The sequence below is a fragment of the Pygocentrus nattereri genome, chromosome 9 (assembly GCF_015220715.1).
Source record: "Pygocentrus nattereri isolate fPygNat1 chromosome 9, fPygNat1.pri, whole genome shotgun sequence".
Taxonomy (NCBI): domain Eukaryota; kingdom Metazoa; phylum Chordata; class Actinopteri; order Characiformes; family Serrasalmidae; genus Pygocentrus; species Pygocentrus nattereri.
The window spans coordinates 36,722,876-36,747,913 of record NC_051219.1 but is presented as its reverse complement, the minus strand read 5'-3'; the positions used below and the strand labels follow the sequence as shown (position 1 = coordinate 36,747,913).

The window sequence follows — 25,038 nt, the reverse complement described above, 5'->3', positions numbered from 1 at the left end:
CTGTTTGGCTATTCTGTCTACCCTTTTCAATTTTGCACACAATTTTGTTACTCACTAACAGAGTGACAGAAAGCTACTGATTATCTCAGTATCCCTGAGATATCGTGGCTCTGATTGTGATGTCTTGTTTTTATCAACATCAGGCAGTTTTATTAGATTAAAGTTTTGGATTTGACTTAAAAGATGAAACCTCTTGTAGTCCGTTATGTTAGTTTTGATTGCATATTGCAGGTTCCGTATTAATCCTGTTGATGTCTGCTGCATCAGATTCAACTTCCTCTAGTATTTACAGTGCTAGAAAGCCAGTGAACCACAGACATTTCCGCTACTGGCTTCTAAGTCTTATGAGTCACAGCTGTTTCCTCAGAGAGAGCAGTGTTTTGAAATCTGACAGTTGAAATCACTATAGTGACAGAAGTCATAAAAATCAAAATGATTTATTTTTTTGTTCATAATTGCGTTTTACTAATTTTGCTACCCCTTTTCCCACTTTGAAAGGGGAATAACTAGTAAATATATTGTAGAAGGAACTTTATTTTGAAATGCACATGCTCAGCAGTGAAATTTGTGACTGTGGTTGTTGTCCAGCCTCAGGGGTCATTAATCAGTTAGAAAAACAGTGTAAACATAGTGCAAATATATTGGACCTTAAAACCTGTGATTGCACCCTGAGAGTCTGGCAGAGTGTGTGCATGGTCTGTGTGTGTTGTGCCAAGTAGTTTAATGTAGATCAGGGGTTTCAAACTACCTTCATACAGCCTATCGCATGTTTGCAGTTAATTCTTTAATGCGGCCCACAAATCAATCCTTTTTACCCTCCTGTGGCTAAATGTATATTTACATCTGACAGGTGTGTTTGATTTACGTAGCAGACATTGTGGCTGGTTATCCAATATAAGTGATAAAAAAAATCAGTGCTAACTGTGCCTTATGTTGTCAAACGCAAAAAAAATAGCGTTGCTGCGTACAAGAGGAATCAAACAGACACCGAGAAGTAACCTGGCTGTCATTCTAATTTAAACTAATATTTTAAATTGGCCTTTGTGGATTCATACACAGTTTTAGATACTGCATGTTAGAATTAAGAAATTAATGGATTTATGGAATTTAAATGAATCTGCTGAGAATTGCCTGCCCTGGCAAGAGTTGCAATAACTTTATGCATTATCATAATAAGAGTCCCATATAATTTCACTATTAAAGTTCAAGTTACTTGGTTTAATTGAACACTAAAGTACTTCTGAAACACACTGTGTAGTAGTGGGCGATATACCCGTTCATTCCATATGCTGATTTAAGCTGTTCTTCAAGTTTGAGTTTCATTAGAGACGTTTTACTGTAATGCCAGAAATAAGCGCAGATATACCATGCTAATGGTAGCCTTTTTGATTGAACAACTGTGCCAGCCGTCCCTTAATCACCTGCCACTGTCTAGTCCGTTGAATCTAAAGTCGTCCACTTTTTGAGGCAGCGGTCATGAAGGAATGGCTGGTCTTTTGGGGTTAGCGGTAGCCTAACAGACACCTGAGTGATTCTGTTTACTCACATACCACCTAAAAGTGACTTGGTCAGTTGCGTCAGACAGCGTTCTCAGGGTATGTGTGCAACAAGCCACGGACCAGCTGGTACTGAAGCGTGAATTCATATTTTCCAAATTCCAGTGGTGTCTGACTGTCCGACTTCAGAAAATCGATGAGGCTGAGGTTGGCTTCTTATTTAAATTTCATGTTCCACCTTAAATTGTGTGGCAGTTAAATTCAGGTTGCTCCACTGCTGCTCTGTTTAAGGTTGAATTGAAATTTCATACAAAAAGCTGGTGAATAAGAAGCCAGGATCAGCTGTCTAGAAATTCAGACGTTAAATAATATTAATCACTTTTACAGGTTTTTTTTTATTTAAATTTTTTATTTATTTATTTGGTCGTGCTAGTTAAAAAGAAGTGTGGATATAGGTTTATCTATATGCGATATAAAATATTTGATTAACTTCAGTTGTATAAATGGTTCTTAAGAAAAATGAAGCTATGTCTTAGAATAATAAGCCCCTGTTAATCTAGAAAAAAGGGATCTGGAATTTTTTTTTTTTTTTTTTGCAAATATGTTTACGTTCCTAAATACTACAAATATAAGTTGTATTCATACTTTGATATAGATTTCTGGTCATACCTCTGACTTCTCACTCTACTTAGATTTCTATTTATCTGTCTACCTTTAATAATAATTAGAACAGTAAAATATTGGATGATTTTTAACTGGGCCCCCCTTGGCGGGGAAAAAAAAAAGAAACACCTGCTTAGTGTCCCCCAGGTCATTTGAGTTTGAGACCCCTGCCATGAGTTGTCCTGTCTCTGAGTGTATGTGTGCACATGTCTGTGTGTAAACTGTCTTCTTTCAAACACATACATATGCACCCAAACCCTGACTGTACCCAGCTGATTCTCTCCTTGAAATAGAAAGTCAGTCACAGTGACTCAGCTGTTCTGGAGCTTGTTCTGTGTATCTGAGGCGAGTGCTCACATTTCCACTCTACGCCTGCAACGCGCTGCCGGCAAGTGCAGCCCCTGCTAGACCCCGCTATTAATAGAGATTCCAGTTAACATGCTCCAGAGGCTAAACCTTAATTACCCCCACCCACAACCAAAACACAGCGAGATCATGCAGGCCCAGCTGAATGGAGAGGTGTGAGGAAGAGAGAGAGGAGGTGGAGTGTTGGCTAAGTTTCAGTGTCTGGCTCCGTAAGCCCTGTCGCATGCAGCCTCTCAGCCGGCGCCCACTCACGGCTGTCCAGGGCTACGCCTAGCTCTTCCTCTCCTCCTCTCACTCGCTCGCTCTCTCCTCAAGGCAGAGATGGCAGATTTGTCAGTGTCAGCAGACCGCAGTGTTTGCAGCGGCAAGGAGCGGACCCCCTCGTTCCGTTACCCACACTCACTGAAGCCTCAAGCAGAAGAGGAAGTGTAGTCAGCTGCCAGGTTTTTCACCAAGACTAAATTTTGTTTTTTGTTCTCTCTCTCTCTCTTTCTCCTTTTCACTCCTCTTCCTCTATCTTGGTGCCCTGTGAACCTGCTCCTTCACGCTGCAGTCTCCGTACGCGGCAGGCCAGAATGCCGGCACGACTCCTCTGGTCTACTCTCCTCCAACGCAACCAATGAACGCCCAGCCTCAGAGCCGCCCGGTGAGTGCCCTGTCAATTCACTCCTGTAGTATTTACAGTGTTTCCTGCTTTATCTTCTGGACTTTCATTCAATTTAAGGCAGCTGAGGTTGGAAGGTCTTATACAAAGAAAAGATAATACTGCTGTGGCTTGACAGTGTTGCTAATGATGTAGTTAGATCTGTTATGTTGATGGTAGTGTTGTGGGTGAGAAAGTGCCAGGCTTCTGCTCAGGCAGCAAGCCTCATTAATGCCGACCTGCCTCGCACAGCTTGTGGTTTTTGCAGTTTTCATTAGTGGTTTTTCATGTCTCCCTTTCTCTCTCTTTCTCTTTTTCTCTCTCTCTTTTCCTGCCTCCCCTCTCTGCCATGCTCCCCCTCCTTCAGTTTGCCCCTGGGCCTCGTCCTACCCATCACCAGGTAATGTACTCTGATGCAGTGCAGCATGTTGCACTATATGCTTTGTTGTATGTTTGCACCTAAATCTTGCAGTGCTTTGTGCAATGTCCTGTAGATACCCAGCAGTACCCAAGGGTGTATAACTCTCTAACCTGCATTCAGTCATTTAGTGATTCTCAGACCGATCCTCAGGGACTGACAATTGGAACACGTTTGTAGACCTGGGCAACAGGTTGATTTAATCAGATGTCAGAAATGATTGACAAGTAAGCTGATGACCTCAAAAGTGATAATCGCTTTATTGGGAAAGAGAGCTAAAAGTAAACTAAAGATGACAAATCTTATGCTAAACAGTTTAGTAAATGTTATTAAATAGTATAATGATGTACATAATGTTTTATTCCATTTTACTTACACTCGAATGGGGCAATTAATAATCCTATGGAGGAAATCTGCGCAAGATTTTCCCTTAGTGTGCCATACTGAGGAAAATTCTCAGTATTTTCTGTATGTCTGTGTCCTGAAGGTTCTGATGAGTTGTGAAATATATTTCAGAATTTTCCAAATCTACGTTTCAGAGCATCTCATCTATAATGATGGAGAACACCGTTTTTTTATGGTTCATGTACTTTTGTGGTTAAAGAACTGCAATAATGTTATTTTTGTTAATAAAAAAATACATGTTAATTATTTTAAGTATTATTAAGATAATTATTTTACCTAACTCCCAAAACACATTGTTGTACTAACAATATTGACCATCTATGGGTCCCCAGGGACCCGTTTGAGAACCACTGACTGATGAATGTTGTATGTGAAAAGACTGTTTTGTAGTCTTAGTGAGCTGAAATATTATTGGTCAACGAATGTTGGAGATGGAGCTGCCGGGTAGAAGGAGTAGAGGTAGACCTCAGAGAAGGTTATTGGATGTAGTGAAGGTGGACATGGAGATGGTTGGTGTAAAAGTAGAGGAGGCAGTGGATAGGGCAAGATGGAGGCAGATGAGCCGCTGTGGCGACCCCTAAAGGGAGCAGCCAGAAGAAGAAGAAGAAGAAGAAGAAGAAGAAGAAGAATGAGCTGAAATATTAATAGTTTTTGTGTCAAAATTGCAGTTTCATTTGTATCAAATTGCATCAAATCTGCAATTTTAACGTAGTAACACAGAGCTTGTAAACTGCCTATAGATGAGTTAGACAGGTTAGAAGCAACAGAACACTCACAAGTGGCTGTCTGGTGTACTGCATTTAGCGTTTAAGCTTCAGGCCAGAATATGGTAATGCGCTGGTTTTTGGTCAAAATAAAGGCCTGGATCTTGGTTTATAGGAAAATAATTACAATTTAAATGCGCAACGTTCATCAACAGGTGCAATTAGATATTTTTCAGATTTGCTCTACGTTACTCACACCTGTGTTGTCTGATGGTTGAGTCCAGGCTGGGCTGGGTGAAAGAAAAAAGGGTGGAAACTGTCTGCACTTAAGTCTTAAATCCATATAATATGATGGACTAGTACAGGTTATCATTAAGCATCTGCATGATAACTTGACCAAAGTTTGACCCCACAGTACATGGTCATAATGTGTGTTAAGGGCTGTATGCTTGCTGGCTATGGTGGAATTTTGCTTTGAAAAGATGGAGAAGTGGAAATTCTGACTGGACTATGTACATGATTAAATACCACAAAGAAGTGTTTTGTTTCAGTCTTTAGTGATGGTTAGTAATGAGGCTTTTATAGGATGCATTTCTTCTTCTAAGGCAACATCTTTCTGGTCCCTTGGTTGATTTTCTAAGGTAATTTGATGAGAAGTACTGGAAAATGTGCTTGTTTGTAATTTAATTAATTGTACCGTGATTCATGTAGTCTGTTTGCCAAACTTGCAGGAATGAAGAAACTTAAATGTCAGGCTGCCCTTTGCTCTTGTGATTCACTCTGAGACTTTTCAACAAGGAAGTAGCACGCTTAGCTGGGTGGGATTATTCTGAATGACTATAAGAGTTAGTGGAGCACATTTTTTTTAACCTCATGAAGATGTCACTCTGTTTCCTCAACAACACACTCTCTGATTTTGGAGAAAAGAAAAACTTTTCCTGAAAGCAGAGCTATTCAGATTACAGACCCCTTGCATGCTTTATACTGTAGGAAGCTCTGTGTGTGTGTGTGAGTGTGTGCCTGTATTTTCATTCCTCTGTCCCTCCATACCAATTAGTGCACTGTCCCATTAGCTTCTTTCTCTTTCCTGCTTCAATTTTCAAGGGAGGATTCAGACCCATTCAGGTAATTTGCAGTCTTAAAGAAATGCATGGCATGAAGTCCCTATTTCTCAGTGACGCTGAGTTATTTGCTCCCCCATCCTGTGCACTGCAGTTGTGCTCTGCTCTGCTCTCCACCCTGGAGGAAGCCAACTCCTCCATTTTTATCTTTTATTTTCCTTTTCTTTATTTCCTCTAGCCTCCACTGCCTCTTAATCATTTTGTTAGACATGTTATTATGGCTTCTTCATTACCCTGAGACTCGTAAACTCTGGAGGGTAATTTTATGTTCAAAAAGAGTTTGTAACAGTTCGGTTGGAGGCATATTATGTGAGATTCACATACTGACATTTAATGGGGTGTTCTGGACTGAATCTATTGTTTTAATGTTACTGCATTGTTGTGTCATTTTCTTTAGTATGGCATTGCATCCCTCAGCCTCATTTGGTTTTATAGAATTCAGTTTTTTCATCCATCACTTTTCTCTTACTACAATATTTGGCATGCATAGCGGAGATACGTTATACAAACTTTGCAAATCCCTCTCCAATGCCATACAGATATACTTGGCAGTTTAATAACTAACACAATAAACTGTGTTTATTCACTCTTATTCACTTTTTTTTTTCTTTCTTTTCCAAAAGTTCTTTCAGATACAGCATCTGAAAGGGTTTTCCTCATATTCAAACTGAAGAATCTCACTGACAAAAATATAGCAATGGTTACATTTTTATTTTGGCTGGACTGCCCCTTTAACTGTTGTTAATCTTTCTTAAGCAGCGTTTCAGTCTTCTATCTGGTTTATTAAAACACTGCAATAAGAGTCTTTTAAGATTGTTACAATCATATGCTGTTACTGAGGGATCGCCACCTTTAGATTTCAGAGATTAGACAGAAGTTTTGCCTCAAAAGTTAAAACTGGTTTATGGATGTTGTTCTGACATCTGACCTAAAAGTGAGCCAGACTAAAATGTGTCAACCACGTCCTGACCTCAGAGAAATGACTCGGATAGAGGGGCCACTCTGTAGCAACAGTACCTGTCACTGCTGAATAATGACCAATATGCAGTGTCCCAGCCCAAGTCCTAGATTACTCAGCCTGCCCTCTACCCTCTGAAGTCATATTTTGTGGTGCTTAAAAGGAATCCCACTGCTATATTCACATCCAGTGAACAAGAAACTGAAATGTGGGGTTGCATTCTAAATGTTTTTAATATTTAGAATCAAATTAGTCTGTAGACACAAATTTACGTAAAATAGATATTTAATTTTTGTTTATATGCATCACTTATTGGAATTGGGTGCATCAAACCTTTGTGTCCGTTTCTCATACTAGTTTAATTGCCCCTTTATTACTGCCATGCATGTATATTACGATATAAGGTTTTCATTTCGTATTTTGCATGTTTCAGTTAATAGTACCTGCTAGGTTGTTTTATGTCACACATTTTCAGTCAGTTTGGATTTTTGCTGTAGTGACTAACTTAATTATCAGGTCCACATTTCAGGTCCAGACTGCTTGTTACAGTGCACAGTTTAAATGCCGACCAAGAGTGTAGATGTTTATGACTGATCATTCCTCTCTCTTGTCTCTCCCAGTTTTTCCAGAGGACTCAGATGCAGGCAGCCCGGCCCACCATTCCAAGCAACAGCCCTTCAATTAGGCCTGCCTCCCAGGCACCAGCTGCCACCGTCTATCCCCCAAGTCAACCCATCATGATGTCCATGACGCCTATGCCTTTCCCCTCACCCCAGACTGCCCAATACTACATACCCCAGGTTAGGCAAATGGACCAGAGAAGACTTTGTTCCTTTGTTTTCTGTCTAGCATTGGATTGGAAATGACAACCATAAACAGGCAGAAGGGCATTAAAAATATGTAATGCTGTGCTGTGTTTTTAAGACATTTGTGTTTACATTTATGCATTTGCCAGACACTCTTACCAGAATGACTTAGTTTAATCATGCTACTGTAGTGTTGGGAGTTTCGCCCAGGGACTCATATTGGTATACCATGGTGTTCTTGTCTGAGCGGGGAACTGAACCCTAGTCTGTAGCATTGAAGGCTGGAGTGCCTAGCTATACAACTGGTATTTGGCAGGCCTGTAATCACCTCTTCTTGTATATTTAATTAACAGTATCGTCACAGTGCTCCTCCATATGTGGGGCCTCCCCAGCAGTACTCAGTCCAACCTGCCGGACCCAGTACCTTCTACCCTGGACCCACTCCAGGAGATTTCCCTCCAGCATATGGTGAGTTTGGCCTAGTTTATCTCTGTCCCCCTTTGCTTTTGCCAATGTTCGCAAGTGGTTTTCATTTTGAACTGTAACTGGAAAAGGTTATTTTTTTTCCTCACTCTTAGCAGCGGGGCCTCCATACTATCCTGGCCAGACCATGTACACACCATCTCCATCCATAATAGTGCCTACACCACAACAACCTCCACCTGCCAAGAGAGAGAAGAAAACTGTGAGTGTTTCACTAATAATCTTAATTTGAATACTGTATAACAAATTAATAGATATGGATGCTTTATTGTTTAACTACATACCTGCTCATGCCCTCTAAGATCCGCATCCGAGACCCTAACCAGGGTGGCAAAGACATCACAGAAGAAATCATGTCAGGAGTGGGCGGGAGCCGGAACCCAACCCCTCCAGCGGGACGGCCGTCCTCCACCCCTACTCCTCCACAGGTAAGATTTTCAGTCATGTATAGATACATGTCGGAGCTTAAACAGCTGCAATCTGCTGTTCACTTCCACAATGGTGAGGGCCAGAGAACTCCTTCTTTTAGTCATTGCTAGTGAGTTTGAGCCGATTATTTGGGTTTTGTTACCCGTCCTTATTTCAGTGTGCATAATGCAGTCAGCAACAAAAGCTGATGGCATAATGGGAATTCTATATCCAGCTTTTTTCCCTTCCTCCTTCACATATTCATAATTAATACTAAAAAGTGGTTTCATTTGTATTCCTGCATTAAATGCTGTATAGAAGCAATTGATCACATGCACATAGTGATGATCACTTAGCCAGCTGCTACCTCTTTTTTCCCCATAATCTCCCATTTATCTCTTTATCTGAAGCCACAGCTTGTGACCTGATGTCATCCACCCAGTGCTTTAAGTATTTATCAGCCGCTGAGTAAATCACGCTTTTGTTGCTAACCTACAGTAACCTTCTTCCTGTAGGTAAAGTGGAGTAAATTGGCACACTTTATCTGGCATTGTATAGATCTTTCAGTTGTCCATGTGAATCTGACTATTGCATTGACTACAAAAAAAAAAAAACAACGTTTTTACACATGTCTTGATGTTTGACGTGGCTTACCTATTCTTTCATCTGCCTTCATCCTAGTTCTGCTTCACAGTCGTTTGTCTCATCCTGATCTCCCCTTGTGTTCCCTCTACAGAGACAGCACATGTAAATGCCCAGAGTGATCTGGCATAGCCTACGAACTTGGGCACCTTTAGGAGAAAGCCTCTCTCTGTAAAGGGAACGCTCACTATTGTGTTGTTACTCTTACTTTGTGTCTTCTCTCCCTAAATGTTAACAGTGTTCGTCTCTCCTCTCTTTCCCCATTTCTCTTGTCCATTTGTCTAACCTCCCTTTACCCTTGTGTTTACTGTCTTTTGCTGTTTTTGTGCTTCACCCAACTTCATGCTTTCATACTTCCATACTTCTGTCTCTTGCTCGCACTCTTTCATACTATCTCTTTATTTCCTTCTTTCTCTCCTTGCCATTTTCACTACCTACTTCTCTATTTATGCTATGCTGTACTGCCCCCCCCCCCCCCCCCCCCCCCCCATTTCCCCCTTACGCTCTGTCTGTGTGCTGCATATATGTGCAATATTTCTTTCTTTCTCTTTCACTCCGTTTCTCTTTACTCCTCTCTTGCTCTCTTTTGCTAGTTTTTATGTCAACACCCTCATTATCCTCACATTTTCTACCTCAAATCCCAGCAGCTGAACAGCCAGGTTGCGGAACATGGGCACGTTATGTACAATGTGGACAGCACACAAGTCCTCCCTGCTCCTGTCGACTTGAAACCAGGTCAGGCCTCTCTTCAATGCCACTTTCAGCTTTCTGACTGATTTCTGACTCGTATGGGTCTAGAGCAGTATTTCTTAATCATTCTCTTAGTCACCCCAGCATAGTTTCAAATAATTCCTGTCTCAAGACACTTGATCAAGCCCCTCAGCTGATTATTAACCTTACATGCACTGGATCAGATGTGTCAGGCAAAGGCTACATAAAAATGTGCAGGTTGGTGGGTCACCAGGAGCTGAATTTAAAAGTGCTGGTTTAGAGCAATGCTAAATAGTCAACTGATAAAGAATTACTTCAGAGCCTTGCAGTACTGTGAAAAGGTCAGAAATCACCCTTAATTTAATTAGTTTAGTTATTTATTTTCAGTTCCTGGAAAAAAAAGCAGAAAACATGTATTTCATAGAAAATTATGCAGAAGCCTGAAGCTCCATTTTTTTCAGTGTGTCCCCTTTGCTTTGATTACAGCTTCCATTCTTTTTAGGACATGTCTGCAGAGGTATTTGTCCACTTTCCAAAGCTCAGTCTTAAAACTTTGCTTTTTCTGCTTCTCACAATCCCAGTAATCCCAAACACATTCAGTGATGTTGAGTTCTGGGCTCTGGGGCTGGCCTGTGTGTTGTTTTGAGAACACCGACAGCTTTGGTTGATTTGCCCCTTTTTTTGTTTGTTTGTCTATTTATTTCTTTTTGTCAGTAACAGCTCCTTGACAGCTCTTTTCAATACCATAGTGATGATTGTCTTCTCACAGTGGTATAAGGGATAAAACAGCTTGAGTGTCAAGCTTGAATTTCTCTTGTCTCTGAAAGATAAAAGCTTTAAGTACTGTTTATCCTATGGTAATAGGTTTGGTGGTCTACCAGACTCTGCGTGGTTGTTGGGAGCATTTATTTATCACAGTCAAATCTGATTAGCAGAGTCTTTTGTGAGTAAAATTGAGAATGCAAACCACCAATATCTCCAAAGCTGTGGCCACCCAAGATCTAATTTTGGTTCCCGTGGATTAGAGCTAAACTCTGTAGGGTGGTAAATCTACAGGAATGACCTGCATGACTATATACCTTGCAAATGAACCTAGAAACACAATTGAATGGTGGCTATCCCAACACCTCTTTTGTAGATGACAAGCCAAAGCTTGAGAGTGCAGTACTGAAGTCTTCATCGCCAGGGCTACGGCCTGGGGAGCCTCCTGCACAGAGGCGAGAGCCCAGCAGCCCTGCCCCTGCAGCTCCCGCAGCCGCTGTTCCTGTCCTGGCCCCTTCCCCTGCCCTTGCAGCTTCCCCTGCCCAAGACCTGCATCTCTCTGAGAAATCTGAGCTTCCTCCCTCAGGCCCAGAACTGGCCCCCAGTGTAGCTCCAGCCTCAGTTCCAGCCCCAAGCCCCTCCAAGCCTACTGCCTCAGTATTGGGGGCAGTGGAGCTCCCAGCCCCTTCAGTGGAGCCTAGCTCTGTGGTGGCCATCACACCAGAGCCAGAGAAGCTGGAGACTGAGCGAGCCCCATCCGAGTTGACTTTATCTTCAGGCCAGACCGTAAAGGCTGTCAATGGGTTGGCCGAAACAGATGCCACACCTCCCTCTGAAGATGTAGATATTCAGCCTTCTCAGCCTAGCCTGACTCCCGAACTACAGCCTGCTCAACTCAGCCTTCCCCGGCCCCAGCCGGTCAGCTCTGAGCCCAACCTCGTCGCATCTGCAGTGAAGGCTGTAAGTCCTGCAGCTGGAGAGACAGTCACTTCAGGCATTGTGACCCCCTCTCTGCCTGCCGCCACCACCACTACTACTACTGCTGCTGTTTGTACTGTGCCTGGACCTGCTCCTTCTCCAAGCCTCACTCTCCCAGGCCAGGGAGCTGCAGAGACAGGCCCAGCCAGGAGAGCCTCAACCGGGCCAGAGCCGAGAGAGACCGAAAAGGAGGCAGATGTCTCCGTAGAGGAAAAAGTGGAGCCCACATTACAGTCCAACCTTAGACCAAGCTCAAGTCAAGGTAAATGCCAAATGCATGATATGCTATCAGCGTTTCACCTACCTTAAATTAGACTAGACGGCCAGCCTGGCCAAACTCACATGGCACTTGGCTTAGATGCAATGAAGTTAGTGGTATAACAGAGGAAAGCTGGTTTGGACTAAAACAAAATAAGCAAGCAATCCCTCTTCTGGATGTTTGCAGATGTATCCAGTCTGCTTTCTTATAGATTTGACAGACCATTTTTATATGTTTCTATAAGAATGTATATTACTTTGAGCCAGCATGAAATGACAAGCATTAAGTCATCTGTGAATGTTTCTGATATATATTTTAAAATAAATGTATAGGGAGTATAAAGCATGTACACAAATCCACTGCGTTTTTAAAATGACCTTCTATGACTCTGTAAGCATTTGATGACACCATGTATGCACAACAGCGCTGGTAGCTTTAAAGAGTATACCAAAAATTCAAGGGAAATGCTGGCTGTGATGGGAAGTAACAGTAGAGTGAGCAATGTTGACCTGTTATGTTGCTGCAGCTGCGTCTAGTGTACCAAAGACCTGGAAGAAGCCAAAAGAGGACGCTTCTGTGGGGCAAGCCCAGTGTCCTGACAAAGAGGTGAAATGCTGTTCGTAATGTGATGTCATTGGATAAAAACATTTGTTTGACCAAACTAATTAGCATGTGTCAGGAGCTCAGACTGTCTTAATGTGTGTGTTAGGAGAAGCTGGAGCCAGCTGTAGAGGCTGCAGTGGAGCACTCTGTCCCTCCTCCTGTGGGTGTGGAGCGGCGGAGTTCGACAGCAGCACCTGTGGAAGAGAATGGGGAGCAAGAGGCAGAGCCTCTGAGGAACGGACCAGAGCACACCTCTGAGACTGAGAGCAGTGATGAAGTCCTTGCACCTGCACTCAAAGAACCTTCTAACAACGCAATACAAAGTGAGGCTCGCACTTTCACACTAGCCTCCTTCAGATTTCCTGATTGCCATCTGTTGTTCACTGTCCTTCTTCCACCCGCAGAGCCAGAACTGAAGAATGGGAAGAGGCAGTATAATAGAGACTTTCTGTTGGGCTTCCAGTTCATGCCTGCCTGTGTGCAGAAGCCTGAGGGGCTTCCTCCCATCTCAGATGTCGTACTGGACAAGGTAAGCCTGCTGAACCACAGATATTTCTAAACCAGAATAAGGCCTTTCTGGATAAGAGGGGCTAACCTCTTATGGGACTTTGAGTACACTATTTCGTTCCACCCCATGTACCACATTTGATGCGAATGACAAAGCCTTATCTTATCTTATCTTATCTTAACAGTCTTCTGCTTGACTTCCTGCCCTTATAGATTAACCAAAACAAGCTGCCTCTGCGGCAAGTGGACCCACGGGTCATCTCCAGAGGGCCAGACTTCACCCCAGCCTTCGCAGACTTCGGCAGGGTGATTCCTGGAAGCAGAGGCGCGCCAGTAGGTTTCTGTTTTGGTGCTCTTTTTTTTTTCTTGCACAGATCTATTAAAAACATTGATTCGGTTATGTTAATGCCACATGGTCCGGGTGACAATATTTTCTTTCTCTGATTGTACAAACCCAATTCCAAACAAAATGGGACAGTAGGTAAAACCCAAATAGAAACAGAAAGTAGTCATATAAAACTTTTTTTTTTTTTTTTTTTTTTTTTTTTGAGGGGGGGGGTTCCATAAAGTTGATGCCTGCAACATTCCAAAAAGTTGGGACTATACTATACACAGTGGAAGTCATATGTCAGCAGTATCCAGAAACACTGCTGACTTCTCTGTGCTTAAGCTCAGCTGAAATGGACAGTAAAGACATTTTATTGTGTTTTTATATTCAGCCTTTTAATTTTTTATTATCAGCATAAAGTTACAAAGTCAGCATCAGGGTGTAATAGTGGGTAACTTGCACATCTGTGAAGCATTATTAATACTAAAAGTTATCATATGCTGTCTTGTAGATGCTGTCTTTTTCAGAGATCTTTCTGCTTGTTTTAGCAAAACAATGCCAGTAGGCTGCGTATTTAGAGAGGGTGGGTGCCAGACCAGGCTGCCTGTCTCCTTTTGAAAATGCATGGTGCATTGTGAAGTGCTAAATATGACAAAGGGCCCACACAGTTGCCCAGCTGAAAAATTCTACGCTGGATCAGTTGGTGACATAAGTATTGGTAAAAGGAAAGGAGACTTTTTTGGAATGTGTTTAAAACAGTTCAAACAGAATTTACTAATCAATTCTTTCTGTTTCTATGGGCACTTCATATACTGTTCCAACTTTTTTTGGAACTGGGTTTGTATGAACAAGACAAATGTTTTCACATTAATCAGTGCTATATATATATATATATTTTCTTTTCTTAATTTAAATCAGCTCCTGAATGTAGGCTTGAGACGGCCTCCTCTCCGCAAGATCATCATGAATGTGTCGGTGAATGATGAGGTGCAGCTGAAGAAGGCTGAGAATGCCTGGAAGCCTGGCATGAAGAGGGAGATTGCCGCAGAGGATCCTGAGACTCAGAAAACTCAGGTCAGCACCTCATCCTATAGTGACATTGAGGAAAAGTGACACATTCCATCTAATGTGATAGGCTTGCAGGAGTACTTATTTCCTTTCCTAAGTTATTGCTTAAGTCAAGAGCAGTGCATGTAGTAATTGGATGGAATCACTGCAGCGGGATGCTTAGTTTTCCTGTTTTCTTTTGTCTTTTCAGGAGCTTTTCCGAAAGGTTCGCAGTATCCTCAACAAACTGACCCCACAGATGTTTAACCAGCTCATGAAGCAGGTGACTGACCTCACCATTGACACAGAGGAGCGCCTCAAAGGCGTCATCGATCTGGTCTTTGAGAAAGCTATCGATGAACCAAACTTCTCTGTGGCTTATGGCAATATGTGTAGCTGCCTGGCTACGGTGAGTTGCACATTATTGTTACAAGTTCTCCTTGAAAACCAAACAAGTGTTGCCGTTACTTTGTCAATCAGAATTGAATGCTATCTTCTTATAATTTAATTCAGCTTCTGTTTAGATGCAGAACACTTAATGGGATTGCAGTGTTCTTGTATTTATTTATTTATTTATTGAATTCTTTAATTACCTGATCTTCTTTCCTCTTTAGTTAAAAGTGCCCATGGCAGACAAGCCCTCCAGCACTGTGAATTTCCGAAAGCTTCTGCTGAACCGCTGTCAGAAGGAGTTTGAGAAGGACAAAATGGATGACGATGTCTTTGAAAAGAAACAGCGAGAGCTGGAAGCAGCTTCATCAGTAAGCACTGTTCCTCTCAGTAGAATTTCACCTCATTTTCCAATTAACATGCCCCACAGATTACAAAAAGGTGCTGGAATTGCAGGAGATGCTACAAGAAGATAAGCTGCTATCAGTGTTACCTGTAATTCTGTAGAGCAGCCAGTTCTGGGAAATATCTAGAGAGCATTGTTGCTGAATTTTTAGGTACCATTTATGTGAAGTGTATGCACACAGACTAGATTTGGTTTACTGAGGTGGCTTCTGTGTTTGTCTTTGATTCAGACCAGTGAGCGTGAGAGACTGCAGGAGGAGTTGGAGGAGGCGAAGGACAAGGCTCGCAGAAGATCCATTGGAAACATCAAGTTCATTGGGGAGTTATTTAAACTACGCATGCTGACCGAAGCCATCATGCATGACTGTGTGGTGAAGCTGCTGAAGAACCATGATGAGGAGAGTCTTGAGTGCCTCTGTAGACTCCTCACCACAATTGGGAAGGACTTAGACTTTGAGAAAGCCAAGGTGAGCAAGCCAGAGTCCCGCCACTGAGATGACTTGGTGGTATTCGTTTATTCATTTTTTCATTTATTTATTATTATACACATTTTTAAGCTATAAGTTTATACAAATTAGCTTTTTGTCACATAGGCTAATTTTGTCATTGGTTAAGCCTGAAACAGTTAAGAATTGATCTTTGGCTTTACATTGTGCTGTTTTATTATTGTTTTGCTTTATATAATTGATTTAAAAAGAACTTTTGCAAATGAGTCGGACCTGAAGACTGAAAATTAGCATAACCTTGGTCTCCATCTTCGGCTGTTGGATTTAGGGGTGCCAAGTGTAACTAATATACCTATCCACAAAGCTGCAGCAAACATATGGCTGCTTTTCAAAGTTTAGCAATGTGCTTAGCAACAAAATACTCATGAGACCCATAAATTTCTTCTGCTGACCATGATTCCCAAGGAGTTCAGCTGAAAACATGGCTTTGCTGAGACGTCAGTAGTGCCAAACACAAACATCAATATCTGAAGTTTGTCAGCAGAATCGCTGTGCAAGGAACTTTGCTCATGCTTTTTGTTTTCTCTCCTTTAGCCTCGGATGGATCAGTACTTCAACCAGATGGAAAAGATAGTAAAGGAGAGGAAGACTTCATCACGCATTCGTTTCATGCTCCAAGATGTCATCGACCTTCGACTGGTTAGTGGCTGTATCTGTGTGTGTGTGTGCGCATGTTTGTTTTTATGTTTACTATTAGTGCAGAAAACTGCACAGAAGTCACCACTTCAACACAATATGCACTCTGACTCTCCTACCCCAACAACAGTCGATGAGACAGCAGTTACACCTCAGTTCTACACAATTCTGCACAGTTTTACACCAGTCATATCACCAAATTATTAAGTGCAGTTCAGTCAATACAAAAAATTAACATCAGCTCAGCAGCTGAGACATTGAGCCCAAGTTTTAATGAACTTGCAGCAAAGAAAGGATGCCTGGTGTCTAGTTCAAGCAAATAGGAAGGTTTAAAAGACTGAGCTCCTGAGGACATTTAAGTTTTGGCTATTCATGTAAGTATTAATGTAATATTTCAGGGTCTATGTCAAGTGCTTGTATTTTAGTGTTTTAGTGTATTTTAAGTTTTTGCATGTTTCGCATGGGGTTTAAAGGAAAATCAACATGTTTTATGGCCAAGGAACCCAAACTTTTGTGTACACCTGTATAGTAAATAAATCTGACCTGTTTTAAAATGTGCAAAGAACCTGAATTTAGTCTTATCACCAGTGAATCATTCATGTTGGAGGTGGTTTGATCAGTGGAACAGTACAAAAATATGTATATACTGGGGCTGTTGAACCATAATTAATCATGATTAATGATTATATAACATATTATTTTGTGTAGTTAATTATGATTAATCACATTGTTTTATTTGCACTTATGTGAACCTAGAGAGAGTTGTCTTTTTTTCCCAATTTAAAAAGCAGTCCATTTTGTTATTGTTGTATGAATGGGCAAAATATTAACATTGACACGACTGGTATGTACACATGTTAAATTGTGTTTTATAGGACAGACACAAACAGCTCACTGGCTATTTGAAATGTTTTTTGTTTTTTTTTTAATTGCAAAATGAAAGGCATGGACAATGGGAGAATGGATAGAGAAGAATTATTCTTGGTGTGCATTTTAATTAATTTAAGACAATTTATATTTCTAAATGACACACTAAGGCTCAGACTTAAGTAATGATGACTTGGAATCCAACAAGAAGATTTGAACTACAGTGCTTTGACCAGCTGTGCATGTATGTGGTTTGCTCTGTTTCAGCATAATTGGGTGTCGCGTAGAGCTGACCTGGGCCCCAAGACCATTGAGCAGATCCACAAAGAGGCCAAAATCGAAGAGCAGGAGGAGCAGAGAAAGGTCCATCAGCAGCTGCTGACCAAGGACAAGAGGAGACCAGGTCAGAGAGAACTCCACTATAGGCTAATCCTCTTTATAGCTTATTCTCACTCGTGTGTGTATTTGCGCGCTCTCTCTCTCGCGCTTTCTCTCTCGCTCTCGCTGTCTCTCATGCTCCTTTTGATGTATGACAGTACATGCTCAAAGATATGCAATGACATACACGCTGTCCTCATCTACCCTTTTCTATCTCAAGCTCATTCTTTGCCCCTCTTTTAATTATTTTATTTCCATTTATTCTTCAGTACTGCAGAGAGAGGAGACCTGGAACACTGTGCCTGTGCCTAAGAACAGTAGGACAATAGACCCCAGCAAGATCCCCAAAATCTCCAAGGTACACTGTCCACATTTGTGGAAAGACTATTCTGTCAGGTCTCCAGTTTCTAGAACACTAAATGGCACTAAAAGCACTAAATCAGCTTGTTTGATGATTATTCCTTGCTTTCCTGATGATCATGCTGTCCCTGGCCCAGCTTTTTGGGTATTTGAGGATCTTCAGATACATTATTCTTTTCAGAATCAAATAAAACATCCTAGCCCTACTGGGCTGTCCTTCTTTTATCAACATGGGACCCAATTGCCCCACCTGCTGGTGATGCGAATACCACTTTTTGCATCTTTCTGAACGAGCATTGTGGTTGTGTAGTAAATATAATGTATTCACACTGAATGTCTTTGTTTGTGTGTCTGTAGTCAACAATAGATGATAAGATTCAGCTGGGGCCCCGAGCACAGCTGAACTGGATGAAGGGCAGCAGTGGAGGAGCTGGAGCTAAGGCCAGTGAATCAGGTAGGACAAGAGAGGATGAATTACAGTGGTCTGTGCCATGCCTGATTTTGTGAAGAAATTTTAATGTATTTGTTCATTTTCCAGACGTCTTGCGCCCCAGTGCTAGCAGTCTGAACCGTTACTCACCCCTGCAGCCCTCAGCCCCGACAGCAGTGCCCACTTCCTCTGCTACATCAGACTTTGACTCGAAGAGAAGCCTAAGCAGGTACTGCACAACACTGGATATGTGACTTCTGTCACAGGCATCTCTTAAGCCATTGTGGAAAATTTCCATCTCTTTTTTTATCTCATTGAGCGATAAACTTAAGAGTTGGTCAGGTTACGTTCAGACTGCAGGTCAAAGTGGCCCATATCCGATTTACTGCCCAAATTTGAATTTCTTGTTTGATTATTCATATTATCTTCTTAATATCTGACATTAGTCTGAACAGATCACACTACTGAATTGCCTGCACAAAACAACACCAGGTCGTCTGGCAGCTAATTCAACAAACACTTCTGTATTTCCTTAAGACTTCTAAACATCTTTCACATGATATTGAACTTCCATATGTGAACTGATACAGATGCTGTTTGTGAACAAACAGCAGACATCAAAACGACCACACCAGACAAAGTTTCCAGAAAATGCTGAAAATGGTGAATTTCTCTTCTTGCTTGAATTGTGGATGCTGAATAGAGACAGGAATGTTAGTTTCTTTTGTTTAGAATGCTAGCAAAGGGGCACAAACTCTGTGCCAAAACAATGACTATATACTGGATAAAGAGACTTGATCTAGGGAGACTCCTTTGACTCTTTTTTCCAAAGTACCCTTGAATTAAGCATCATTTTGAATTGCTGTTAGTTTGATTTCTCGTGTTAGAAGGTGACATGCTTATTTGTTCAAATTGCTTGTTCTTCCTATAAAGTGAAAGAAGATCCAAAGCCTAACCATAGTAACACATTTTGATGATGTTGCCATAAAGCGTTCCCAAGCATGTGAAATTTTGATGAGAATTCAGGTGGGCTTATGCAAGTCCTATGAGTTCCTATCTGACTGTTCGGACAGAGGTCACGTTGCCACATATTGAATGAGACACTGAATTGAGACTCTTGGATCCACAAAAGACAAGTGTCACATATGAACAAAAATATCAGATGTGGCCACTTTTTAGCTGCAGTCAAACGTAGCCTTAGTTATTCAGTCAATACTGTGAGTCACTGAGTAACTACTATGAAAGTAATGTGTACTTATTGATGGTATGAAGAAGAATGGGCCTACATTCAGGTCTCCTAAGGGTTCCTGATTAAAATGTTGTTTGTATGTTTTGTTTTTTCTTTTTTTGTGTGTGTGCGTTTCTCAGTCGTGGGAGCTCAGGACGAGAACGCAATGACAAGCCATTGAGTTCGGGCCCCTCACGGCCAGGGCCTCCCTCTGTGGGTGGAGCTGGTAAGGAGGCCCCTGAGGAGCCTCCCCAGGAGGAGGTACACAAGGAGACACATGTCCCCGACACACCTAAACTGCTGCCCAGCACAGCCAGCAGGAGCAAACTGGAGCGCAGCCAATCCAGGGAATCTGGTGAGTCACAGATTTACACACATGCCAACTTTTGTACTTTCAGCCTAGCAGCTGCTGTCAGTGTGCTCCGGAACAGAGTGGTCACTGAGTGCCCTGACCGGAGTGGTCACCGAGTGTAAATCTCTGACCTCACAGTGATTCAGCTCATTTGCAGTTCTTCTGGAAATGCATCATATTTCAAATGTCACTGTGACTCTGAGTTTGATTTGTTATATTGTCAATTGTAGTATTGCAAAAGCAATGCAGGTGAATCACCAGCTTCTGATCAATGCATTTTACGTGCAAGGATAATTAACAAGAGAGCGGATTGCATCAAAAACTGAAACTAATTAATATATGTAATATTTTTCGTTAGTTCAGGATTGTTTGAGTACTATAAGATCATTCATCCTATTTCTAGGTGGTTTTTATTTCATTTTTAAAAGTTTTGTCATTTTTGCCTAGTGGAAGTGTCTCATTTCACTGGCAGTTCATTTTACTAGTCCTGATAAATATGATGATTGTTTTAAGATATAATGCTTGTAACAAGCAAACTTACCTGCCTGCAGGATAAGACACCTTCATTAGATAAAATTACTTAAAACAGTTGGGAGGGGATGTAGAATAGAGGTTTAGAGAAGTAGAGGTTGAATAATCTTAAAATATACTTAAAGCAATTCCATAATCAGAAGTATTACATATAGTGACCAAGCTTTCATTTGCGAAGCTTTTTGTTTATTTTATTTATTTTGCAGTGTACTGGTCTTTTGTGAGTTGATGCCAAACAAAACCGCAGTGCGCTCTTGTCTCTTTTGTCTCTTAACTGACGGTGTGTGAGTGTCAGAAGTATAGATGCACTGAAACCAAAACCGAAATTCAGGACAAGCGAGATCGAAAACCAAAACTGATCAACCCAAAAAAAGACAATACATGAAACAAACTAACTAAAATGACTACAGTATGTAAGCTACAGTGTGTGCCATGAAATCCAACATTGTTCACAACAGACAATGGTTAGTCATCCTTCAGGGACTTTCCTGATTCTGTTTCTGTAGAATGTCAAACCTGTAGTGGAGAGGTTTTTAGCATTGTACCTGCTCTTGATGATCAGCTTGAGCACTGAATACAACTTGCTTGTCTAATGTCCTTCATAGAAACCATGAAATAGTTCAATGTTCAAGTTTGAAACGTGTCTGTGCTGACAGAAAAGGAAAAACATATTTCAATCACTGTTAAGTGTCAGAGCACCTACAGGCAGAAATGTGATCAGAATTCTGTTTTTTGTCTCCTGCTTGACAGTAAAACTTGAAGCAGCATTAGGCCCCGCCACAGACAAGCCTGCGTTGTCTGAGGAGGAGATGGAGAAGAGGTCCAAGTCCATCATTGATGAGTTTTTGCACATTAATGATTACAAGGTATTCAGCACAGTTTTTACCCAACATCTGATTTAATTTGATTAACAAACTGAGTCTGTGCTTTTATCGCATAACCATGAGGTAAATCTGTACCATATGGTAACATTTATGTAAAATGTCATCGCAAAAAAATCATGCTGTGTGTATGTGTGCCTATGCAGGAGGCCATGCAGTGTGTGGAGGAGCTGGAACAGGCCTCGATGCTGTATGTGTTTGTGCGGGTGGGTGTGGAATCCACACTGGAGAGGAGCCAGATCACGCGAGACCACATGGGCCAGCTGTTCCATCAGCTGCTGCAGGCTGGGAGCCTCTCCAAACCTCAGTTCTTTAAAGGGTAAGGGTGCAGTGTTCCCCATCCAGCTCCTTCTAACTGTTGTTAGAGTCCTCACTCTCTGCTTTATGACAGCTTGTTAGTGCATGTATGTCCATAAAGGAGATATATTTTGATGTTATTATTTATATGGTTGTTTTTACATTAGTCTATAAATCTAGGAGAATCTGACTCATCAGCTTTCGCTGCTGACTGCAATGCTTTTAGATGGCACACTGTTAGAGAACCATTAGCCTCATCAGAACATCAGCACAATATAGAGGGTATTTCCTGACAAAACTTCTTTTTTTTTTTTTCCTCTCTCGTTTTCTTGGCACAGGTTCTCAGAAACCCTTGAGTTAGCAGATGATATGGCCATTGACATTCCCCATATATGGCTGTACTTAGCGGAGCTGGTTAATCCTGTGCTCCGAGAAGGAGGAATCTCTATGAGAGAATTATTTAGGTATGGTCTTTGTTTGGATCTTGGCAAACATTCTTGCAGAGTGGATTGATCAGTTTATGAATTATATCTGCATGTTTTTCATTAGATAACACAGTGTTTCCTTTATTTTGGTTTTGCAGTGAATTTAGCAAACCATTACTCCCTGTGGGAAGAGCTGGGATATTATTTTCTGAAATATTGCACCTTCTATGCAAACAAATGGTAAGCCAGAAAATTGCACTCCAGCATCTAACATACTTGGTTATGATTGCTAGAGCCCTTTTTGTCATGTCTGGTTATAATTCTCAGATATTGTCAGGTCACTAACACTTGTAGGATATATGACAAACAGTTGTTTACTCTGAGGATACTGTAGTAAATGCTCTGGGTTTCTTTGTATAACAGAGCCATAGGAAAGTGGGGGCCTTATGGAGGGACTCTGGGTTAAGCTGGTCTGATTTCCTCCCTGAAACGGAGGATGTGCACAGCTTTGTCACTGAGCAGGTGAGTTGCTCCCTTGTTGCTACACGTGCATGTGTACTGCAGATTTGTACAGTACTATGCAAAATTCACATTGTTTAAAAACATTAATCATGGCTGAAAGTGTTATTTGCCATGTATCAATAGACCAGATGCAAATACGCATAAATCCAGTGAAAAGTAACAAGAATTTCTTAGTTTGAAAACTGTGGTTATGTTTTGCAGATATCTTTTTTAGCTGGTTTGAAGAAAAAAGGGTGGTACCAGATTTCTATAGCTTTCTTGATTTGACATAATGCAGTATTGATTAGCCAAACCTGATACTGGATGATTACAGTTGATACTGGGCTACCACGAGAAGAGAATTAGGACATAGAAATGAACACACTGGCGTCCATGACTCCAGTAGGGCTACGTCAGGAAAATTGTGACATCTGGGTTTGTTGTTCGAGCAGCTGTCAAAATCCAACATCCACAAACCGAACAGCTGATCATCCAGAGTGATAAATTCCATCACCTTCCATCAACCACATTTCGAAGTACAGTAGTAAAAAATAAAAAAAAACTATGGTTAGCAACAAAACGCAGATATTGCTGTTTTTAAGAGGGATTTCTGATTGAATTTTCAGACACAGAGTATTCAAAGTATGTACAATGCTGAGTGGGCCAGTGCTGATGGTATGTGTGTTTTGTAAATGTATGGAGTTCTGCTGTTGGCCCAACTATCACGTCAACTATCACTTCTGTTTTTAACCTCCACCAGAAACTAGACTTCACTCTATCTGATTGCTCCAGTCCGGCTGATGCGGTCTCTAAGAGAACGCTCTCGCCTGAGGAACTGAACAAGCAACTTGAAAAGCTTCTTCTGGAAGACATGGCTAGTGATGAACAAATCTTCGACTGGGTAGAGGTATGAGGTTATCAAAGTAATTTCACACTGTACGGTGATGCTGAACTTGATCCATTAGTATTTCTTCATTATTTTGTGATCTCTCCATGGCAGGCAAACCTAGATGAATCAGAAATGAGTTCACCTCCCTTCCTCAGAGCTCTGATGACTGCTGTGTGCAAAGCAGCAGTAAAATGTAAGTGTTAGTCTGCATGGTGTGGAAGTGTAGCACATTTAAACATGTAGCATTTTAGCTCATGATTTAAATTAAACAAATGTTGAAGTATAGAGTCTAAATGGGTGGCTGTTCTGTGTGTGTGCTGGTTGTGTGCAATTGTGTACAGCGGAGAAATCCTCTTGTAGAGTGGACACGGCCATTATTCAGAAGCGATTGCCTGTATTACACAAGTACCTTAACTCGGACACAGAGAGACAGTTGCAAGCACTTTATGCACTTCAAGCATTGATAGTAAAACTGGACCAGCCTCCTAGTGAGTAAAAGCCATGCTTTCTAATACATGTTGAGTTACACATTCTAAAATTGGGCTGTACTGAAAATTGCCAAAGTAAATGCACATTTATCACTTTTGTTGCTTTCATCAGACTTGCTCCGGATGTTCTTTGACTGTTTATATGATGAAGACGTGATCTCTGAGGACGCCTTCTACAAGTGGGAATCTAGCAAAGACCCAGCCGAGCAGCAAGGCAAGGGTGTGGCCATCAAGTCGGTGACGGCCTTCTTCACCTGGCTACGGGAGGCTGAGGAGGAGTCCGAGGACAATTGACGAGAGGGGAAAAACGGACACATTTGCCAACATGTGCTGAAAGACAATAGCCGCTGACACAATAACTGCATCTTCTAAAACAAAACGTAATACAAGCAAACCTTATGCACCAATGGGAAGAATGGAGTGCGGCAGTGTGAATGGTACGGTTCATTGACATACAGCGACGTGATGACTTAAAATTGCTGGAGCACTAAAAAGAATACATGTATTATTTATAGTAATTTCATTTAAGTTTTTAATTTTTTGTTACTTTTTAAGAGAAAAGACTTAATACAAATATGTGCTACAAAGAAACAAAACTTTGAAAAAGTTCAGACTCTAATTTATGGGTTCTTTTTTTTTTGTTTGTTTGTTTTGTTTTTTTAAAGAACTGCAAACAAATGTGTATTTAACATTTTGCAGATGGTCAAGAGGCATTGGTGGATATAGAAATAAATAAATAATGTTAATAATTCTATTAATATAATAATGGTAACAGTTGTGAAAGAGCCTCCCTGACTTTCAGATTGTTCGGTTAAGGACAAATACGCTTCGTGGGAGGATTTAAAAACAGTCAGGGCTCCAGAGGATTGACGTAGTCGTACGTCAGGTGTTCAAGGTTATTATTTCAATAACCATACCAATTTTCCTTCTGCTTTAGCTTGCTCTACGTGGAAACATATAATCCAGCAGAACTATGCATTCAGGAGACTGCTGAGATTACAGTCAAAACAAGAACTTTGAATGGAATTAAATGAGCAAATGGCAACTTGTACAAAACACTAAAGAGTTGTTGCTGAACCTAAAGTGCTTGTAATTCTTCATACTGATAGAGCAAATTTAAAGCTTGTAAATAAATTAAAAACAAAAATGATACATGAAAAAACAAA

The 25,038-nt window shown here is 41.2% G+C and overlaps 1 protein-coding gene across 17 annotated transcripts in view; it reads left to right on the top strand.

Annotated features, from left to right (window-relative positions):
* The window catches only part of eif4g3b (eukaryotic translation initiation factor 4 gamma, 3b), a 33,779-nt gene extending 8,741 nt beyond the window's left edge, over positions 1-25,038 (top strand). For 5 of the 17 annotated variants that reach the window (XM_037541451.1, XM_017709579.2, XM_037541450.1 and 2 more), the window contains 32 exons: positions 3,079-3,171; positions 3,536-3,568; positions 5,800-5,820; positions 7,395-7,574; positions 7,934-8,048; positions 8,159-8,265; positions 8,366-8,491; positions 9,707-9,848; positions 10,963-11,826; positions 12,350-12,429; positions 12,533-12,749; positions 12,831-12,955; positions 13,147-13,266; positions 14,180-14,335; positions 14,520-14,717; positions 14,923-15,069; positions 15,334-15,570; positions 16,144-16,248; positions 17,380-17,515; positions 17,760-17,848; positions 18,208-18,304; positions 18,389-18,509; positions 19,649-19,863; positions 21,142-21,257; positions 21,419-21,591; positions 21,908-22,033; positions 22,153-22,234; positions 22,418-22,516; positions 23,256-23,402; positions 23,496-23,577; positions 23,726-23,872; positions 23,985-25,038. In XM_037541451.1, the coding sequence (XP_037397348.1) occupies positions 3,079-3,171; positions 3,536-3,568; positions 5,800-5,820; positions 7,395-7,574; positions 7,934-8,048; positions 8,159-8,265; positions 8,366-8,491; positions 9,707-9,848; positions 10,963-11,826; positions 12,350-12,429; positions 12,533-12,749; positions 12,831-12,955; positions 13,147-13,266; positions 14,180-14,335; positions 14,520-14,717; positions 14,923-15,069; positions 15,334-15,570; positions 16,144-16,248; positions 17,380-17,515; positions 17,760-17,848; positions 18,208-18,304; positions 18,389-18,509; positions 19,649-19,863; positions 21,142-21,257; positions 21,419-21,591; positions 21,908-22,033; positions 22,153-22,234; positions 22,418-22,516; positions 23,256-23,402; positions 23,496-23,577; positions 23,726-23,872; positions 23,985-24,166 (4,878 nt within the window). In that variant the 3' untranslated portion in view covers positions 24,167-25,038. The remainder of the gene's footprint in view (positions 1-3,078; positions 3,172-3,535; positions 3,569-5,799; positions 5,821-7,394; positions 7,575-7,933; positions 8,049-8,158; positions 8,266-8,365; positions 8,492-9,706; positions 9,849-10,962; positions 11,827-12,349; positions 12,430-12,532; positions 12,750-12,830; positions 12,956-13,146; positions 13,267-14,179; positions 14,336-14,519; positions 14,718-14,922; positions 15,070-15,333; positions 15,571-16,143; positions 16,249-17,379; positions 17,516-17,759; positions 17,849-18,207; positions 18,305-18,388; positions 18,510-19,648; positions 19,864-21,141; positions 21,258-21,418; positions 21,592-21,907; positions 22,034-22,152; positions 22,235-22,417; positions 22,517-23,255; positions 23,403-23,495; positions 23,578-23,725; positions 23,873-23,984) is intronic. The other 12 variants (XM_017709588.2, XM_037541447.1, XM_017709569.2 and 9 more) reach the window with 8 other exon arrangements.